This window comes from Sinocyclocheilus grahami, unplaced genomic scaffold, assembly GCF_001515645.1.
Source record: "Sinocyclocheilus grahami isolate Dianchi unplaced genomic scaffold, SAMN03320097.WGS_v1.1 scaffold369.1, whole genome shotgun sequence".
NCBI lineage: Eukaryota > Metazoa > Chordata > Actinopteri > Cypriniformes > Cyprinidae > Sinocyclocheilus > Sinocyclocheilus grahami.
Window position 1 is genome coordinate 513,545 of NW_015505548.1, and position 18,101 is coordinate 531,645.

At 36.4% G+C, this 18,101-nt stretch overlaps 1 protein-coding gene across 1 annotated transcript in view; it reads left to right on the plus strand.

Annotated features, from left to right (window-relative positions):
* Window positions 1–14,602, plus strand: part of dock1 (dedicator of cytokinesis 1) — a 270,237-nt gene extending 255,635 nt beyond the window's left edge. Inside the window, exons 47-50 of the mRNA XM_016230377.1 lie at window positions 3,540–3,738; window positions 5,923–6,088; window positions 7,654–7,805; window positions 14,051–14,602. Coding sequence (XP_016085863.1) covers window positions 3,540–3,738; window positions 5,923–6,088; window positions 7,654–7,805; window positions 14,051–14,146 — 613 coding nt within the window. The 3' untranslated portion in view covers window positions 14,147–14,602. The remainder of the gene's footprint in view (window positions 1–3,539; window positions 3,739–5,922; window positions 6,089–7,653; window positions 7,806–14,050) is intronic.
* Window positions 14,603–18,101: the final 3,499 nt, after the last annotated feature.

Sequence of the window (18,101 nt, forward strand, 5' to 3'; positions counted from 1 at the left end):
GGACACTTGAGGGCGCTTACGAGGAGCTGGCACTGGAGGGTGCTCTGGACTGGATTCGGGGACTGGAGCCCTCTCCTCTTCAGTTTGGCACTTTCGCCGCACCATATTAAGCTCACCCTCAGCCACGGTGCAGGGGGCGGAGCTCCTCTCCGCACTCACACCGTCCGCGGCTTTCTCCCTCGTGGCGGGCATTGTCGCCGACTCTCGCACCTGGTCTGACGAGTTGAGCTCTATGTCCGGGGCAATCCTCTGCTCAGTCGCTCGGCTTTGCGCGGCGGGAATCTGCTCTCTGTCATCGGTGGGCTAGGGCTGATGCTCTGCACCACGGGGAGATGGTGGGCTGGGCACTGGGTCTGGAGTGGATCTGATGAGATCATCCACGGGGCAGGATGGCGATCCGTTTCTCGCCAGAGTCCACTCCACGAAGGCAGCGAATTCCGCTCGAAGACCATCTTCGGACGACGGCACTCTGCACGCGGTCTTCAGGCTAGCGTCAGGCTACACGCAGAGCATGTCGTCCGGGTAGCTGGTAAGTTCGGCGAGGCCCAGAAACAGTCTGGTATGGTCCTCGAGTGAGCGCTCCCATTGCTCCAGCAGGAGGAGGAGGAATTTGGGGCGAATGAGGATCCACAGAAACAACGGGAACAAAAGAAAACACTGAGGAAAAAACGGAAACAAAATCGGAGAGAATACACGGAGGTAACTGTACTTGGTCAGGTCTTCTGTCACGTCAAGCTGTTGAGAGAACCCGCTGGAGTCACGAGGAAACGTTTAACAGTCTTTAATCACGAAACACAGGAGATAATCCACAATAGGATCTTGAGCCAACCCATGTAGCGAACGAGTAGACCTGACAAACACAAACTGAACAGACTTGGACTCAAGTACACAGGGAAATGAGGATAATTAACTAAACACAGCTGGAAACAAATGATGAACTAATCAAAGAACCTAATGGAAACAGGAAGGACCAAATAAGGAAACACAGGACCAGAAACAGGGGCAAAACATGACACAGAACAGTCCAGAATCCTGACAAAATTTTTATTTTCTTTCTATATATATATATATTTTAATTTTCTTTCTATATATATATATATATATATATATATATAAATGTGTGTGTGTGTATTAATTTTGTTTTTATTTTACTATTGCAAATGAAAATATTTTTTGTATAGAACTTGTTTAATAGGAGAACTAAATGTAAATGTTTAATCAAAAAATATATAAAGTATATTTTTGAAATATATTACAAATGCAACAAATTTTATTTTAACTTTATATTCATATTTATATATCTCAAATAAGATGTAAATAGTTTAATTGTTAATTTAGCTAATAAGTACAAATAATGATGGAATATAAATCGCTCTTGATATCAGCATCAGCCATTGAAAAGCTGTATTAGTGAGCACTGATCCAGACCTCTGTTGAACAGGCTGGATTCTTGACCGTGATTTATTTTCTTCTTATAGCCGTTGGAGGACTAGTACAGAACATTTCCTCGGTTAGAGTGACTTTTCTGATTTCTGTAATGCAGCTCTTTGTCATTTCCATCTCGTCTCTCTGTAGGCGGTCTGTTCCCATTCACACACTTACAGCCGTAATGCACCGAATCACCTGCTGATTCTCCAAGAAGATCATCTTACTGCACTTTGAGAAGTTCCTTCAGTTCAGACAGAATCAGCTGATGCAGTCAGATGGGTTTATATGTGTAAAATAAACATGAATTCACTTGAACTGCGCTTTACTCGGTCTCTTTACCCTGTCAGGTTGGTGGCAGTGTAGCGCGGCGGACACACAGATGCCAGCCAGAAGCATTAATCAGTGCGTGTTTGAAGAAAGTGATTCTATCAGCGATACCCTCCGCTGCTGTTTAATTGTGAAGGGCAGCACTTCACGAGAGCTTTCATTTGATTACTTAATCCAGCTCATTAAAGCACTTTGATTCGCTTGAGCCCGAGATCTGATTATGAGATCCAGAGATTCTGCTTCGCTTTTCCGTTGCTTCGCACTTTACAAAACTGCCTGCGAGTCTCAATATCGGCCAGGTCAGCAGATATATGAAACACACTCTCACACACACTTTAATGCGGAGATATTCGCTTCTACAGGAGCGTGTTTGCATGGATGATGTACAATTTCTCTCCAGTTTTTAAGAAACTAGTTTGTTCTGAGCTTTGGACCTGAAATCCAATAGTGATGATGACAGTTTTTCTGTCTGGGTTCACGTACGTTTGTGCTAACAAAAACACTTACTGTGGTTTTCATTTACTTTATGAAACGGCAGATAAGGATGGAGTCGGCGTGAGAGCGTTTCGAGTCAGTGCCGCTGCATCTTACGTTCATCAATCATGTGCTGTTGTGCTTTGCAAACTTGGAACATTTGGTTTTCTGTGATTTATTAAACACTGTTATTGCAGATGTTGTTGATTTAAATGTTATTTGGGTATCATTAGCTTGTTGGCACAATGTTTTCTCAAAAATACGAAATTGATTTATGTTTGTTGATGCATCCGTTAGACTGGGTTAAATCATAAACAAAGCACTGTGTGTTATTTTTTAACAGCTTAATTTATAGCTGGAATATGTATATTATATTCCAGCAATTACAGCAAACTAAGGACTTTCAGGAACTTGTTTAATGGGAAAAATATATAAATATTTTATGAAAAACATAAAATAAAACATGCTAAAAATATATATATTTTTTTTTCATTTTTGAAATTAATTTTTGTTTTACGTTTTAAGCACTTTTAATATTTTAATATTAATTAAAATATTAATTTAATTAATAATATTTTAATACTTTTAATTGTAATATTACTATTTTTAAATCACAGACTCTTTTCTTCAGAAAATGTGTTTAAAGAAAACTTAAATGTTCAATTAAAAAAATGTAAAATATATTTCAGGCATATATTAAAAATGCAAAGAATTTTATTTCTCTATTTGTATATATTTTTTATTTAATTTTGTCATTTTATTATACTAATAAAATGCAAATGAAAAACTCTTATACTGCTGAAAAATATATAGTTGATTTCTTATTTGTATAAAGTTAATTTCTTATATCCATCTTAAAAATGCAAATAATTTTATTAGAATTTTAAATGTATATTTATTTTAATGTTTTTATTCTTTTTTTCATTGATTGATTGTGGTGAGGCCTGTGAAAATATAGCTAAGTACAAATATGAACAGCTCAGCTGACCAAGCCAGCAGAAAAAAAACTATCCCCAAGATTTGAGCCCTGATCGCTGAAATAACATGTTATAAAAGTATAATGTATCATTTTCAATTAACTAACACAGTTGGTTGCCATGACACTTGAGACTGTACACCAGAAACGTGCTTTTGTGTTTAAAGTTGGAGCTAAATGTCAAATGAGTGCTAATATTTGCTCAAGACCTCATAAGAGGCTTCTCTGTGATATTAAACATCCCAGCAGTCTTATCCAATACAACACACCCGCCACTCCGTTATCTCCGTCCTCCTCTCCTCATTTGATTCCTCTTCTCTCCTTCATCTGATAGATTTGCCTTGGAGCCTCTCTTACCAAAGAAGCTGCACTCTAAGTCTCAGGATAAACTGGATCGAGACGAACCTGAGAAAGACAGGAAGGAGAAGAAGAAAGAGAAGAGGAACAGTAAACACCAGGAGCTGTTTGATAAGGAGCTGAAGACGGCTGAGATCCCGCTGCAGCCCAGCGAGGCGGTCATTCTGTCAGAGACGGTGAGTATCTGTCCACACAAATCCATTCACAAATAAAGACTTTCCTCTTAGCCAGGACAAGTTTCCAGTATCAGTCACTGAAAGTAAACTTACTGCATCAGGCATCCAATCACAACCAGAAGTAGAAAGCAAAGACAAAATGTTTGCTTTTGCGGCTGCAGAAAAAGAAATGTTGAAAGTAAAATAAAGAAGAACATGCAACATATCTGGCTTGCATTTCACCCCAAAATCAAAACGGAAAGGAGGAGATGACGTCTATAATCTAACAGCATTAAGATGATGTGCATTGCTTTGTTATTTTCAAGACAATTTAGTGCATTTTTACTTTTGATTTTTGTAATTCTCATTATTTCCATTACTGTGATGCAATCATTTTTAAAATAATGTAATGTAAGTGGAAAAATCATAATGCTTCATTTTTCATCACAAAAAGAAAATATCAAAATTGTATTTGCCCCCCTCTGATTTAAAACTTTAATTTAAAAAATGAAATAAAAATCTAAAATTGGATAAAAAAATTAATCAATTGAAATATCGCATTGCCAACTAACTGAAATAAAGCAAGTTGAAGTGCTGAAATTATTAAAACTTCAGTAGATTTAAAAAAGCAGAAACTATAAAAATTACAAGAATATTTACTAAAATAAAAATGAAAACAGAAAATCTTAATAAATACTATAATAGTAATAGTAAATATAATATAATAGTAAAATAATACTAAAATGACACTGATTCCCTGAAATTTGATCTGTGTTCTTGACAGGTTTGTGATATTCACATGATTTGGATGCAGTGTAAACCGAAAGACTCTCATTTGTTTGCTTTCCATTTTAACGAATCCTTCCTAGAGCAGTCCTTTTCATCTTTTTGTTTCTGTTTTTGAGGCTGTGTGTGAAATGAGGCACGCGTCTGAATCTGCACTTCAAGCTCTTTGAATATGAATAGCGCATGCACTCAAGCAGTTCTAGAACAAACAGCACGTAATAAGAATAAATTGACCCATTCAGAGCGTCTCTGACTTCACTGACTAATGTGGCATCGTGAGGGAAGTGCGTAACCTCACCGTTCTGAATAAAGAAAAACTAGCGCACATAATTACTCGGCCCTGGACCTTCTGCATAGTTTGTCTTTTATAAATCATCATAATGACCTTGACCCTTTCTATAGGCCGCTGACCTCTGCGATTCACAGCCAGCCGATAAAGCAAGAGCTGAAAAATCTGATTTACTGCCTGATTAATCTGTCATGTTAATAACAAGGCCTGCCTTGGTCATTTTTTACATCTTTAACGATCATTTTTTAATTGTTAATGTCCTTATCTGATGAAGAACAAAGAATATAAATGTTTAAATAAGTGTGTGTGTGTGCGCGCGTGTGTGTGTGTGCGTGTGTGCGTGCGTGCGTGCGTACGTGCGCACATTTTGTTTTATTTATTTTATTGTTTTTTTTTATCTGATGCCAAAAATATCTTCCTGTTAAAAATATTATTTTTTTAAATATTTATTTTAATTTCATTGACGATTCTGAGCAGCAGTTTACACTGCAGAAGTGTTTATAAATGTTTCAAATTTGTAAATATTGTATTACATTTTTTTATTGGATGTTACATTTTAATGCACATTTTCAGCACTTACCACATTAGCATAAAAGTTACTTGACTCAAATGATATGCAAAATCTAAAATGAAAAGACTAATTTTAAATAACATTTTTGTCATGATACAAAAACTGGTTCAAACTAAACCTGCTCAAATCTGCGCTGGCGTTACCTTCTATATGGATGTAAATTTTGCATCGTGCCCTATGTAGATGAGTGAAGCAGGTTCAAACGTGTCGGCAAGTTCAGGGTGACACAGAGTGACTTATTATTTGGCCGCCTTTGAAGTTTATTCTACTGATCGTATATTAATGATGGTCATTTACAACTGGAATAATTCATAAGCCTGCTGAATTATGCATTAGATAAACCTGTATGCTCATGGAAATGGACCTGAACTGTTTGAATTGCTGTTCTTTACTCTTTTACTCATCCCCCCCCACCCCCCGGTTATTATTGTATCCATCCATTTCACGTTCTTTTTCCATGGTCACAGTTAGTCTTGATTTATGGAAACCTTTCATTAGTGATTCCCAGGAAGCGCGGTTCTCTCTGTAATGTTAATCTGTCATGTTTTCCTCTCTCCAGATCAGTCCGTTGAGGCCCCAGAGGCCCAAGAGTCAAGTGATCAGCTTGCTGGGCGAGAAAAGGCTCTCGGTGTCTCCGGGAGCCCCTGCCAACCCGTCTGCGCCCAGCATCCCACCTCCCATCACGCCCCGGGCCAAACTGCAGTTCAGCTTACTGTCTGGATCCAGTATGTCATACTTCACACTGATCTGCCATTTTCCCCTCAAGCTTTATATCGAAACATGATGAAACTGAGCCAGTTTTACTAAAGCAAACAAGGGTAAAAAGTTGATAGTTGAAAAGTTTACAACAGTAACTTCAATTTACAAAAAGATCTGGCTATTTTGGGAAGAAAGCCACTCCAAAACATTTATGTGTAATTCAAAATCCAGAGCTGACATTTTGGCATCATTTGAATAAATGAAGCTGAAAGACTGCTGTAAATACGAGAAATGATCTAATCAATCACACATCTGAACACCTGCATGCTTACAGCAGTCTGCATATTTGAAATAATAGTAAATAAAAGAAAACTGGCTTTGATGTGCTGAAATGCAGCAGAACTAGTTTTGGCATCACATATTTTCCTCTGGTGTTGTTTCGTCAGCGTAATTCAGTATACTTTAGCTGTTGGAACAAATAGAGTTGTTGACAATTATCCAAGTCCTTCAGTCTGATTTACATTTATCATTTAAAGGTTTGGGGTTGGTAAGATTTTTTAATGTCTTTGAAAGCAGTTGCTTATGCTTACCTAATAATTTGGTTACAGATACAGTACATTTTAAAATAGTTTTCTATTTGAGTATATTTTAAAATGTTATTTCAAAAGAACAGTATTTATTTGAAATTTCTTTACTTTCATTTTTGATCAGTCAATTTAATTTAGCATCCTTGCTATTAATTTCTTTAGAAAAACCTCTCACTGACCCCAAACTTTTGAACTGTAGTGCATGTAGTAGTTGTACAGTAGTGTCATTTGCATACAATTATTTTCATTTTAATATTAGCTGTTAAAAAGGAAATCGTTTATGAGCTTTATTTGATGTGTTAAAAAAAACTTTTACAGTATTTTTTCTTCATTTTCCTCATGGAAATTAATGACTTGCTGTGGAAATTTCTTTCTCCTACATTACCAGCTTGTCTATAAAACATATATCAGGACAAACGCTCAAGGATTTATTTATGGACCCAGAAAAACTTTTACAATTTTTATCACAAGTACATGTAAAGAATCTTTTTTATAAAATTGTATCAAATGTTTGTTTTACTTCTATTGCATTTAGGATATTATGTTGCTGAATGTTTTATTTGTATCTGCCATGTAACAGCCGGTGAATTTAAATAATTGAAATAACCCTCAAAATACGACACGTTTGCTGACGTGATCTGCTCGGGCTCATGCTGTAGTCTGATGACACACAAACGTAACGCTGTGGTGTGAGACGCAGGACTCTGGGAGGCTGCAGAGGTGTTAAAGAACTCCGATGAAAGCGTGTCTGATCTGGTCTCCCACTCGCCGCTTGTGAAGATGTATAATGGATTCAGACTCTAGTGCGAGGCGTTTACTCTCCCATGGGTTCAGCCCACGGTCTGAATTCTGAGTTTGCACCGCATGTCATCATCTGTGCTAGAACCACTCCTCAAACAACAGATTTACAATCAGTTTAATCTTTTAAAAAGGATTTAGACAAAGTAACAATGTCATGCATCATAATATTGATCTCAACAGCGCTTTGTCTTGTTTCTACACAGATCTGGAACTGAATGGGACGGGTTATGGAGATAAGGGCGAAACTCCGCCCCCACTTCCTGTCAAGAGCAGCATGGGCGACTACGGAAACCTGATGGACAACTCAGACCTGGCCAGTCCGACCACGCCCCCTCCTCCACTGCCACACCAGCGGGTATAGCACATCGTCCATATCCATCAAAGACCGACATACATGTTTATGCAGCTCTTTACTGCTTGATCTTCATTTCCATTATTTTTACATGACCATTAGTGGTTAAAAATCCATTAAGAAGTCTATTCCTGTTGTTCAGCTCTGAGGATCGTCAGGTGACTGCCTTCAGAGGCAGAACAAGTAGAAGAAGTGTAGTGTTATATTGAGGCTGTTGCGGCGGCAGTGTTTGTCAGTGTACTGAATGCTGACACAGTGAGACTCTTCTCATCGCAGATGTCTGAATGAACAGTGTGTGAAGCGGTCAGGATGTGTGTGACGGTCAAACGGAGCTTGACCAGAGTGGCTGAAGATGCCCTTGATCAGCTGCTCGTCTCTGGGTCGTTTTCTCTCTGCAGGCTTTTACTTTTAAGAAATCCCAGATACTGTTTAATTAACCCATAACCTGATCTTCTCTGCAGCTGCTGGAAGTTCTGTCAAATGTGAGTGTTAAAGGTTGAAACAGCTTGAAGTTCTTTGCTCCAGGACTACTATTATTTTATCATACACTTATCAAATACACAAACAAAAGTTTGGGTCAGTAAGATTTTGTTAAGGTTTTTGAAAGAAGTCTCTTATGCTCAACAAGGCTGCATTTATTTGATCAAAAATACACTAATATTGTGAAATATTGCACTTTCAAATAACTGTTTTCTATTTGAATATACTTTAAAATGTCATTTATTCCTGTGATGCAAAGTTTAGTTTTCAGAAATCATTCTAATGTGCTGATGTGGTGCACAAGAGACATTTCTTTAATAATTTTATGGAAACCATGAACAGCATTTATTTGAATATTGTCTTTCAATGCATCCTTGCTGAATTAAAATATTAATTTCTTTTTACTTTTAAATCATACTGAACCCAAACATTTATCAAATGTTTATATTTTCCACTTTTTTTCTCTATTTTTTATTGTTTTTACTGTATTATCAATTCAATCACTTATTATTATTACTCATAGTTACTTAAAGTTGTAGATTAGACATATATTTAATAAAAATATATTACATTGATAATATGTGACCCTGGAGCACAAAAGCAGTCTTAAGTCGCTGGGGTATATTTGTAACAATAGCCAAAAATACATTGTATGGGTCAAAATTATAAATTTTTCTTTTATGCCAAAAATCATTAGGATATTAAGTAAAGATCATGTTCCTTGAAGTTATTTTGTAAATTTCCAACTGTAAATATATCAAAACTTAATTTTTGATTAGTAATATGCATTGCTAAGAACTTAATTTGAACAAATTTAAAGGCGATTTTCTCAATATTTAGATTTTTTTTGCACCCTCAGATTCCAGATGTTCAAATAGTTGTATCTCAGCCAAATATTGTCCCATCATAACAAATCAATGGAAAGCTTATTAATGCAGCTTTCAGATGATGTATTAATCTCAATTTCAAAAAATTGACCCTTATGACTGGTTTTGTGGTCCAGGGTCACATACAGTGGGTACGGAAAGTATTCAGACCCCCTTAAATTTTTCGCCCTATGTAGATGAGTGAAGCAGGTTCAAACGTGTCGGCAAGTTCAGGGTGACACAGAGTGACTTATTATTTGGCCGCCTTTGAAGTTTATTCTACTGATCGTATATTAATGATGGTCATTTACAACTGGAATAATTCATAAGCCTGCTGAATTATGCATTAGATAAACCTGTATGCTCATGGAAATGGACCTGAACTGTTTGAATTGCTGTTCTTTACTCTTTTACTCATCCCCCCCCACCCCCCGGTTATTATTGTATCCATCCATTTCACGTTCTTTTTCCATGGTCACAGTTAGTCTTGATTTATGGAAACCTTTCATTAGTGATTCCCAGGAAGCGCGGTTCTCTCTGTAATGTTAATCTGTCATGTTTTCCTCTCTCCAGATCAGTCCGTTGAGGCCCCAGAGGCCCAAGAGTCAAGTGATCAGCTTGCTGGGCGAGAAAAGGCTCTCGGTGTCTCCGGGAGCCCCTGCCAACCCGTCTGCGCCCAGCATCCCACCTCCCATCACGCCCCGGGCCAAACTGCAGTTCAGCTTACTGTCTGGATCCAGTATGTCATACTTCACACTGATCTGCCATTTTCCCCTCAAGCTTTATATCGAAACATGATGAAACTGAGCCAGTTTTACTAAAGCAAACAAGGGTAAAAAGTTGATAGTTGAAAAGTTTACAACAGTAACTTCAATTTACAAAAAGATCTGGCTATTTTGGGAAGAAAGCCACTCCAAAACATTTATGTGTAATTCAAAATCCAGAGCTGACATTTTGGCATCATTTGAATAAATGAAGCTGAAAGACTGCTGTAAATACGAGAAATGATCTAATCAATCACACATCTGAACACCTGCATGCTTACAGCAGTCTGCATATTTGAAATAATAGTAAATAAAAGAAAACTGGCTTTGATGTGCTGAAATGCAGCAGAACTAGTTTTGGCATCACATATTTTCCTCTGGTGTTGTTTCGTCAGCGTAATTCAGTATACTTTAGCTGTTGGAACAAATAGAGTTGTTGACAATTATCCAAGTCCTTCAGTCTGATTTACATTTATCATTTAAAGGTTTGGGGTTGGTAAGATTTTTTAATGTCTTTGAAAGCAGTTGCTTATGCTTACCTAATAATTTGGTTACAGATACAGTACATTTTAAAATAGTTTTCTATTTGAGTATATTTTAAAATGTTATTTCAAAAGAACAGTATTTATTTGAAATTTCTTTACTTTCATTTTTGATCAGTCAATTTAATTTAGCATCCTTGCTATTAATTTCTTTAGAAAAACCTCTCACTGACCCCAAACTTTTGAACTGTAGTGCATGTAGTAGTTGTACAGTAGTGTCATTTGCATACAATTATTTTCATTTTAATATTAGCTGTTAAAAAGGAAATCGTTTATGAGCTTTATTTGATGTGTTAAAAAAAACTTTTACAGTATTTTTTCTTCATTTTCCTCATGGAAATTAATGACTTGCTGTGGAAATTTCTTTCTCCTACATTACCAGCTTGTCTATAAAACATATATCAGGACAAACGCTCAAGGATTTATTTATGGACCCAGAAAAACTTTTACAATTTTTATCACAAGTACATGTAAAGAATCTTTTTTATAAAATTGTATCAAATGTTTGTTTTACTTCTATTGCATTTAGGATATTATGTTGCTGAATGTTTTATTTGTATCTGCCATGTAACAGCCGGTGAATTTAAATAATTGAAATAACCCTCAAAATACGACACGTTTGCTGACGTGATCTGCTCGGGCTCATGCTGTAGTCTGATGACACACAAACGTAACGCTGTGGTGTGAGACGCAGGACTCTGGGAGGCTGCAGAGGTGTTAAAGAACTCCGATGAAAGCGTGTCTGATCTGGTCTCCCACTCGCCGCTTGTGAAGATGTATAATGGATTCAGACTCTAGTGCGAGGCGTTTACTCTCCCATGGGTTCAGCCCACGGTCTGAATTCTGAGTTTGCACCGCATGTCATCATCTGTGCTAGAACCACTCCTCAAACAACAGATTTACAATCAGTTTAATCTTTTAAAAAGGATTTAGACAAAGTAACAATGTCATGCATCATAATATTGATCTCAACAGCGCTTTGTCTTGTTTCTACACAGATCTGGAACTGAATGGGACGGGTTATGGAGATAAGGGCGAAACTCCGCCCCCACTTCCTGTCAAGAGCAGCATGGGCGACTACGGAAACCTGATGGACAACTCAGACCTGGCCAGTCCGACCACGCCCCCTCCTCCACTGCCACACCAGCGGGTATAGCACATCGTCCATATCCATCAAAGACCGACATACATGTTTATGCAGCTCTTTACTGCTTGATCTTCATTTCCATTATTTTTACATGACCATTAGTGGTTAAAAATCCATTAAGAAGTCTATTCCTGTTGTTCAGCTCTGAGGATCGTCAGGTGACTGCCTTCAGAGGCAGAACAAGTAGAAGAAGTGTAGTGTTATATTGAGGCTGTTGCGGCGGCAGTGTTTGTCAGTGTACTGAATGCTGACACAGTGAGACTCTTCTCATCGCAGATGTCTGAATGAACAGTGTGTGAAGCGGTCAGGATGTGTGTGACGGTCAAACGGAGCTTGACCAGAGTGGCTGAAGATGCCCTTGATCAGCTGCTCGTCTCTGGGTCGTTTTCTCTCTGCAGGCTTTTACTTTTAAGAAATCCCAGATACTGTTTAATTAACCCATAACCTGATCTTCTCTGCAGCTGCTGGAAGTTCTGTCAAATGTGAGTGTTAAAGGTTGAAACAGCTTGAAGTTCTTTGCTCCAGGACTACTATTATTTTATCATACACTTATCAAATACACAAACAAAAGTTTGGGTCAGTAAGATTTTGTTAAGGTTTTTGAAAGAAGTCTCTTATGCTCAACAAGGCTGCATTTATTTGATCAAAAATACACTAATATTGTGAAATATTGCACTTTCAAATAACTGTTTTCTATTTGAATATACTTTAAAATGTCATTTATTCCTGTGATGCAAAGTTTAGTTTTCAGAAATCATTCTAATGTGCTGATGTGGTGCACAAGAGACATTTCTTTAATAATTTTATGGAAACCATGAACAGCATTTATTTGAATATTGTCTTTCAATGCATCCTTGCTGAATTAAAATATTAATTTCTTTTTACTTTTAAATCATACTGAACCCAAACATTTATCAAATGTTTATATTTTCCACTTTTTTTCTCTATTTTTTATTGTTTTTACTGTATTATCAATTCAATCACTTATTATTATTACTCATAGTTACTTAAAGTTGTAGATTAGACATATATTTAATAAAAATATATTACATTGATAATATGTGACCCTGGAGCACAAAAGCAGTCTTAAGTCGCTGGGGTATATTTGTAACAATAGCCAAAAATACATTGTATGGGTCAAAATTATAAATTTTTCTTTTATGCCAAAAATCATTAGGATATTAAGTAAAGATCATGTTCCTTGAAGTTATTTTGTAAATTTCCAACTGTAAATATATCAAAACTTAATTTTTGATTAGTAATATGCATTGCTAAGAACTTAATTTGAACAAATTTAAAGGCGATTTTCTCAATATTTAGATTTTTTTTGCACCCTCAGATTCCAGATGTTCAAATAGTTGTATCTCAGCCAAATATTGTCCCATCATAACAAATCAATGGAAAGCTTATTAATGCAGCTTTCAGATGATGTATTAATCTCAATTTCAAAAAATTGACCCTTATGACTGGTTTTGTGGTCCAGGGTCACATACAGTGGGGAAAAAAAAGTATTTAGTCAGCCACCAATTGTGCAAGTTCTCCCACTTAAAAAGATGAGAGAGGCCTGTAATTTTCATCATAGGTATACCTCAACTATGAGAGACAAAATGACAGTTCTTGTGATCATTTTGACCCCACGGGGTGAGATCTTGCATGGAGCCCCAGATCGCGGGAGATTATCAGTGGTCTTGTATGCCTTCGTTTTTCTAATAATTGCTCCCACAGTTGATTTTTTCACACCAAGCTGCTTACCTATTGTAGATTCAGTCTTCCCAGCCTGGTGCAGGTCTACAATTTTGTTTGTGGTGTCCTTTGACAGCTCTTTGGTCTTGGCCATGGTGGAGTTTGGAGTGTGACTGTTTGAGGTTGTGGACAGGTGTCTTTTATACTGATAACGAGTTCAAACAGATGCCATTAATACAGGTAACGAGTGGAGGACAGAGGAGCCTCTTAAAGAAGTTACAGGTCTGTGAGAGCCAGAAATCTTGCTTGTTTGTAGGTGACCAAATACTTATTTTACCGAGGAATTTACCAATTAATTATTTAAAAATCCTACAATGTGATTTTCTGGATTTTTTTTTCTCATTTTGTCTCTCATAGTTGAGGTATACCTATGATGAAAATTACAGGCCTCTCTCATCTTTTTAAGTGGGAGAACTTGCACAATTGGTGGCTGACTAAATACTTTTTTGCCCCACTGTATATGAAAAGGAACTATATACTGTATATATATATATGTATTTCATTCATTGTTGCTTTCATTTATCAGTCATATCAAGAGACCAGATTATCACAGAGACTTTATTTTTATTATTTACTCAGTCTCTATCACTCTATTATTACTGCTTAAAGTAATATATGAAAAGGAACAAAATATAAATAATATAAATAAAATATTAAAATAACTCGTGTTTTAAAAATGTCACTTCTCTTTTCCTCATTTTCCCAGCACCTTCCGCCTCCGTTACCCAGCAAGACCCCTCCTCCTCCCCCTCCAAAGACCACTCGAAAGCAGACCTCCATTGATTCGGGAATCGTCCAATAAGCGAGAAGACGGCATCGTCAAACAGAGACATCCGCATCGGCCCTCTTCCAATGATTTAACGTCAACATCCCTGACAGTATGGCATGATGAATACCTCACCTCAGCCCCACTCATAACTGATTATTGTCCACTGCGAGACCACCACTCTGAGCCTCCACCCCACTGACAATACAAGCTCGGAGACGCAGTGCATTTCACATCACTCCAGGCGTCAGACCACAGCACATATAAATGCAGTGTAACTGGAGTCAGGGTATTCTGGGTATTTTTGGCAGATGATGCATGTTTAACTAAAGCTCCACTTGAGATGAATTGAGGGTTTTCTCTCTTTAGGCAGGAAGACACTTATTATGCACATTATCATTGAGACACGTGACCAATTCAAACCATTTTGGTGTTGCATAATCAAAGTTTTCTTTTTCTCTCATTTTTACATGATATTTTTATCCTCAATATTTACACATTTATGTACAGAGGTTTGTATATATGATTTTATTTGATTGTTTTCTTGAAAGTACATTTTATACTTTTTTTTTTTTTCTCACAGTTTATAAAAATTGGCATTTTATCCAAAAAGGGCTTAAATTTTTTTTATTAAGAGAGGGACAGTAAAGATATTCTTACGTGTATCTTTTATTGATTTTGTGTTGTTGTTGTTGTTCGTTCTCATTTGGAGTGAAAACAACTAAAAGTCATTGTACCAATCAAGCATATAATCCACATAAAAGTATATCGATAACATTGACTGCTCCAAATCCACTACTGACTTCTGAATAAACTCAATCTATTTGTAAAGTGCCTCTCGTTTGATGCTAATTAATCCAGTGCAATGTAGACATTTAGCAGATATCAGGTTTGTTCTGTCAGAATGGCATCATCCAGTAAGGCTCTCTGCTGTGTGTGATGTTACCGCAGGTTAACCGATGCAAAACAAGACAACGCTGTCTGGAAAGTGAGGGAAGTTGAGTCTGATTTGAGTTCATTTATTAAATCACTGCTTGTTGTAACTGACTCATAAGCTCAGTGATCAAGTCCTTTCGTTTGCTACGTTTTCCATTTAGCTTTTTAGTATAACGTGGAGCTGAATCTCAATGACATTGATTGTGAAAATGGCGGACATGTTTGCATCATAAAGACTGCCAGCTTTCACTTTACTAAAAGGGTTTTGAAAATAGCAAAGCCTTGCATTGACTCGTACATGCATAATCAATGCAGCATCTGTTATGAGCAGAGGGAGTAAATATGCTGGAGAACATGTTTTGTATGTTCAAGGTCACTTTCGTCGCACATCCAGTCAGAATTACTGCTCTAGTCTGTCAGTCAGCTGATTTACTGTAATTCTGATGTTCGTTATGAAGTAATTGGTCTTGAACACAGCACTCACCATCTAAAAACAACAAATTATGCAGATCACACTGGGTTGGGTTTTGGTGCTTGTTTGGTGTTTGTTACATGGATCATTTGTGTGTTCATGCAGAACATTTTGGAGTCTGCAATTTTTAAATGGGCTTTTTGTATTTAAAGACTTTTTTTAAAAGACACTTTTGGGTTGAAAGGAATAGTTCACCCCAAAATGGAAATTGTATTAAATTTTACTCAATCTTAGGATGTTCAAGATGTAGATGAGTTTGTTTCTTCATCAGATTTGGAGAAATGTAGCATTGCATCACTTGCTCAGCAATGGATGCTCTGCAGTGAATGGGTGCCGTCAGAATGAGAGTCCAAACAGCTGAGAAAAGCATCACAATAATCCACACCACTCCAGTCCATCAGTCCATGTCTTGTGAAGTGAAAAACTATTTGTAAGAAACAAAACCATCATCAAGGCGTTTAACTTCAAACCGTTGTTTCCAGCTAAAATCCGAGTCGTCTCATCTAAATCAGGAGAGAAATCTGCACAGATCAAGCACCGTTTATAAGTGAAAACGGTCCAAAACAGCACTAAACAAATATGTTTGTGGATTTTGATGTGAGAGACAACAGGAGATGGATATTTACACTGGTGCAAGCATTATGGATTATGGATTTTTAACCAAAAGCGGTTAAAAGGTTTAGTAAAAAAAAAAAAACTCTTCATGGATTTTTCTCTTACAAAGAGTTTTTCTCTTCACATGATGTTAAGTGATGGACTGGAGTGGTGTGGATTATTGTGATGTTTTTATCAGCTGTTTAGACTCTCATTCTGACGGCACCCATTCACTGCAGAGGAGCCATTGCTGAGCAAGTGATGCAAAACTTCATTTCTCCACATCTGATGAAGAAACAAACTCCTCTACATCTTGGAAGGCCTACAACTTTTAAAAATTGTTGCTATCCAACTTAATTGTGTAACTAAGTTAAGTTTTGTATTCACAGTTGTGAATGGGACATGATAATGTAGTGCACGGCAGGAATGACCCATGTGCGTTTATGTAAATGTGTGTTTGAGATGGTGCTGTTGGGTCACCGGGAACTGAAGAACATGTGAAATGATAGAGAACAAGATAAACAGTCACAGAAACGTCCTGACATTAATGCCCGACTGAGTCAGTTTCCCACGGTACGCTATCAACATCTAACCTGATTAATCCAGCTGAAGATTCCCTTTGAAAGGAAAGCTCATATTCAGGCATTTCATGATCAAATTCCAGGCTGAGCTTCAGATAAGTAGCTTAGTTTTTTCTTCAAAAGATATGTTTTTATTATTTTATTTTTTTTACTTAGTATCACATCACACAGAACTGAAATAAACCCAAAGTTATATTTTATGCTTCATTGAGCAGTATGGCTGCATTAATTTAGCAGAATGTGTTTCCATGAAACAAATGACTTTGTTGTTTATTAGAGAATGCTGGGAAAATATCCTGCTGGACTCTCAGTTGTTTTCCCTAATGTTAATTACTGAATTATTGAGGCCTAATACAACAGCTACAGCTAATTAAATCCAACTTTCTTTTTAAACCAGAGGCAGAAAATAATTTAACTCGGTTAATTCCAAATGTTTTCCATGCATTTAAGTGAGAACTAATGTGTTTTGCTCCTTGAATAGTCCAGTGAACCGAATTGCATGTCTTTGCAAGTTTTTAAGAAGTTAATAATAATATTTCTCATTTTCATTTAGTTTAACTTGATGTGCTAGAATAACCAAAACTGAAATACAATGTATATAGATGTTTAAAAAAACATTTACTAATAAAAATTACCAAAAAGAATTCTAAAACATCAACTAAAATAAAAATTAAAACTATTAAATTAAAACAAATTCAAAATATTAATAAAAACCTTAAAAAGGCATTTTTGTTACTTGAATTAAATGTTAACTTAAAATATTTAAGAATAAATCAATAATAAACAAACTTCTTTCATTTTTATTTTTCATTTAGAGTAAACTGATGTTCAAAAATAGCTAAAACTGAAAAAAAATGAATTATATAGACATAACATTAACAACAAAACACTTAAAAATCAACTAAAATGAAAATGGAAAATGGAAAATTAAAAACAAATTCAAAAATATGAATGAAAATTATAACATCTCAGTGATAGCAAATAACGCTGGTGCAACTTTGATTAAAAATGAACTAGAGCAATCTTGTTTTCTTGTACCACATATGGTGATTGTATTTGTTATTTTGTTTAATGCTCTCTCATAGGAATTAAACAGCTCTGCTCACGTCATTTATAGACTGCTCTTCTATAACTCGTTTTAGATCCTCGAGGCTCATATGTTGACCGACTCTTCTGTCTGACATCCATATCAGAAATCTTCTGTGCCTCATTTTAAGTGTGTTCGGTATACGTGTCGGATCACAGGTGATGAAACCGTCACCTTGCGAGAAAAGATGATTACATTTGCTTAAGCAATTTACAAGGCCAGCGGTGAAATAAACGTGGAGAACAAACCCAGTATCATTATGTGCTGAAATATAATCTCTGGTCAGGAAATCAATAACAGGCCGTAAGTCAGTGTGAAATG